The sequence below is a fragment of the Charadrius vociferus genome, unplaced genomic scaffold (assembly GCF_000708025.1).
Source record: "Charadrius vociferus isolate BGI_N301 unplaced genomic scaffold, ASM70802v2 scaffold277, whole genome shotgun sequence".
Lineage (NCBI taxonomy): Eukaryota > Metazoa > Chordata > Aves > Charadriiformes > Charadriidae > Charadrius > Charadrius vociferus.
The window spans coordinates 199,307-201,483 of record NW_009649183.1 but is presented as its reverse complement, the minus strand read 5'-3'; the positions used below and the strand labels follow the sequence as shown (position 1 = coordinate 201,483).

General features: G+C 62.1%; 1 protein-coding gene across 1 annotated transcript in view; it reads left to right on the top strand.

Moving 5' to 3' along the window:
* The window catches only part of LOC104289691, an 11,984-nt gene extending 9,807 nt beyond the window's left edge, over nucleotides 1–2,177 (top strand). The window contains exons 8-10 of the mRNA XM_009888678.1: nucleotides 1,600–1,721; nucleotides 1,818–2,014; nucleotides 2,088–2,177. Of these exons, the coding sequence (XP_009886980.1) occupies nucleotides 1,600–1,721; nucleotides 1,818–2,014; nucleotides 2,088–2,177 (409 nt within the window). The remainder of the gene's footprint in view (nucleotides 1–1,599; nucleotides 1,722–1,817; nucleotides 2,015–2,087) is intronic.

Sequence of the window (2,177 nt, the reverse complement as noted above, 5' to 3'; positions counted from 1 at the left end):
GGGGGTCCCCTTGCACATCTGGAAGGAGGGGATAGGCACATTGAGGGGGTGCTCTGGCACATCTGTGGGTGGTCCCGGGTACAGCTGAGGGTGCTCTGCCACATCTGGGGGGCTCCTGGCCACATCTGGGGGTGTGCTGACACACCAAGGTGGGGGCGGGGAATACATCCCGGGGGGAGGGTGTGTGTCCACAGGAACATCTGGGGGTGGATTTGCACATCTTGGGGTGTCTCCAGTATACGTCGGGGGGGTTCCAGCACATCTGGAGGGAGTCTGGCACATCTGGGAGCTCCCAGAAACATCTAGGGGTGCCCTGGTGCATCGGGAGGGGGGTGAGTCCTCTAGCACATCTGGATGCATCTCTGGCACATCTGGGTCTTCCCAGGTATATCTGGGGTACTCTAGCACATCTGGGGAGGTCTCCAGCACAGCTGGGGAGTCTCCAGTACATCTGATGGCTCTCAGTAACATCTGGGGGTGCCCTGGCACACCTGAGGGGGTCACCTCCAGCATATCTAGGGGTGCTGTGGGACATCTGGGGGTTCCCAGGCACATCTGGGAGTGCTTTGATGCATCAGGGGGGATCTCCAGCTCATATGGGCAGATCTCTGGCACATCTGGGGGCTCATGGGCACATCTGGGGATGCCTGGACACATCTGGGTGTGGTCCCAGGTCCATCAGTAGAAGTGCTCTGGCATATCGGGGTGGAGGTGGAACACCCTGCCTCAAGTATTTGGGAGTCCTCTGGCACAGCTGGCACAGCTGGCTGGCTCTCTAGCACATATTCCTGGAACATCTGGGGTGGCTTTCTGCCACAGCTGGATGGCTCCTATGAACTTTTTTGGGGGGGGCGTCCCTAGCACATCTGGGACTCCCTGAGGCATCATCATCTCCAATCCCTCTCCTGTGGCATCCAGGCGTGATGGACCAACCTCTGGTCCTGCTCCTGTCTTACCCACTGCTGATGGACCCATCACCGGTCCTGCTCCTGTGGCATCCAGGGGCGATGGACCCACCTCTAGTCCCAGTCCCATAGTGCCTGGGGTGATGGACCCATCACTGGTCCTACTTATGTGGCATCCAGGAATGATGGACCCATCTCTGGTCCCACTCCCATGGTGTCTGGGGGTGATGTTCTCACCTCTGGTCCTACTCCTGTGGCACCCAAGGGTGATGGACCCACCTCAGGTCCTGCTCCTGTGGCATCCAGGTGCAATGGACCCACCTCTGGTCCCAGTCCCCATTGTGCCTGGGGGTGATGGACTCACCTCTAGTCCTGCACCTGTGGCACCCATGGGTGATGGACCCACCTCTACTCCCATTCCCATAGTGCCTGGGGTGATGGACCCATCACTGGTCTTACTCATGTGGCATCCAGGAGTGATGGACCCATCTCTGGTCCCACTCCCATGGTGTCTGGGGGTGATGTTCTCACCTCAGGTCCTGCTCCTGTGGCACCCAAGGGTGATGGACCCACCTCAGGTCCTGTTCCTGTGGCATCCAGGAGTGATGGACTCACCTCTAGTCCCACTCCCATGGGGGGTCTCCCCCCCCCCCACCCAACCCCCAGCCACTCAGAAGGTCCCATGTGCCGGCAGGCTGCGGCAGGCGGGTGTGCCGTGTCCCCAGGCCAGCATCGGCTCCACACCATCCTGCAGCCACCCGGTGCCGGAGATGGCCCAACTCACCGAGCTCCACCCAGGCAACTACCTCTTCTACGGTGAGTGGGTTGGAACCCCCATCCCCACCACCCTGGTGGGACCTTCCCCCAGGTGGGACGTACCCCAGCCTGAAGCTGGACACCTTCTTCTCCCAGACCTTCAGCAGACCCAGCTGGGTTCCTGTCACCCGGAGGAGGTGGCCATCCGTGTCCTCACCAGGGTCATCGGTCACTACCCCCACCGCAACCAGCTTCTGGTGGACTGCGGGTGGGCCGCCCTCAGCCTCCACGGCCGCGCCCACGCGTTCCAGCGCTTCCCGTTGGACAGTATCTTGGTTCTCATCCCCTTCCATGTGAGTAGATGCCACGCCCCGCCCCCGCCACGCCCCGGCCACGCCCGGCTCAGCATCCCTACCCACCCCGCAGGCCTGCGCCACCGCCGCCATGCACCCCGTCTACTACGTCCACGCCGAGGGGAAGGTGGTGGAGCTCTGGCACCCCGTCCGTGGCTGGTAG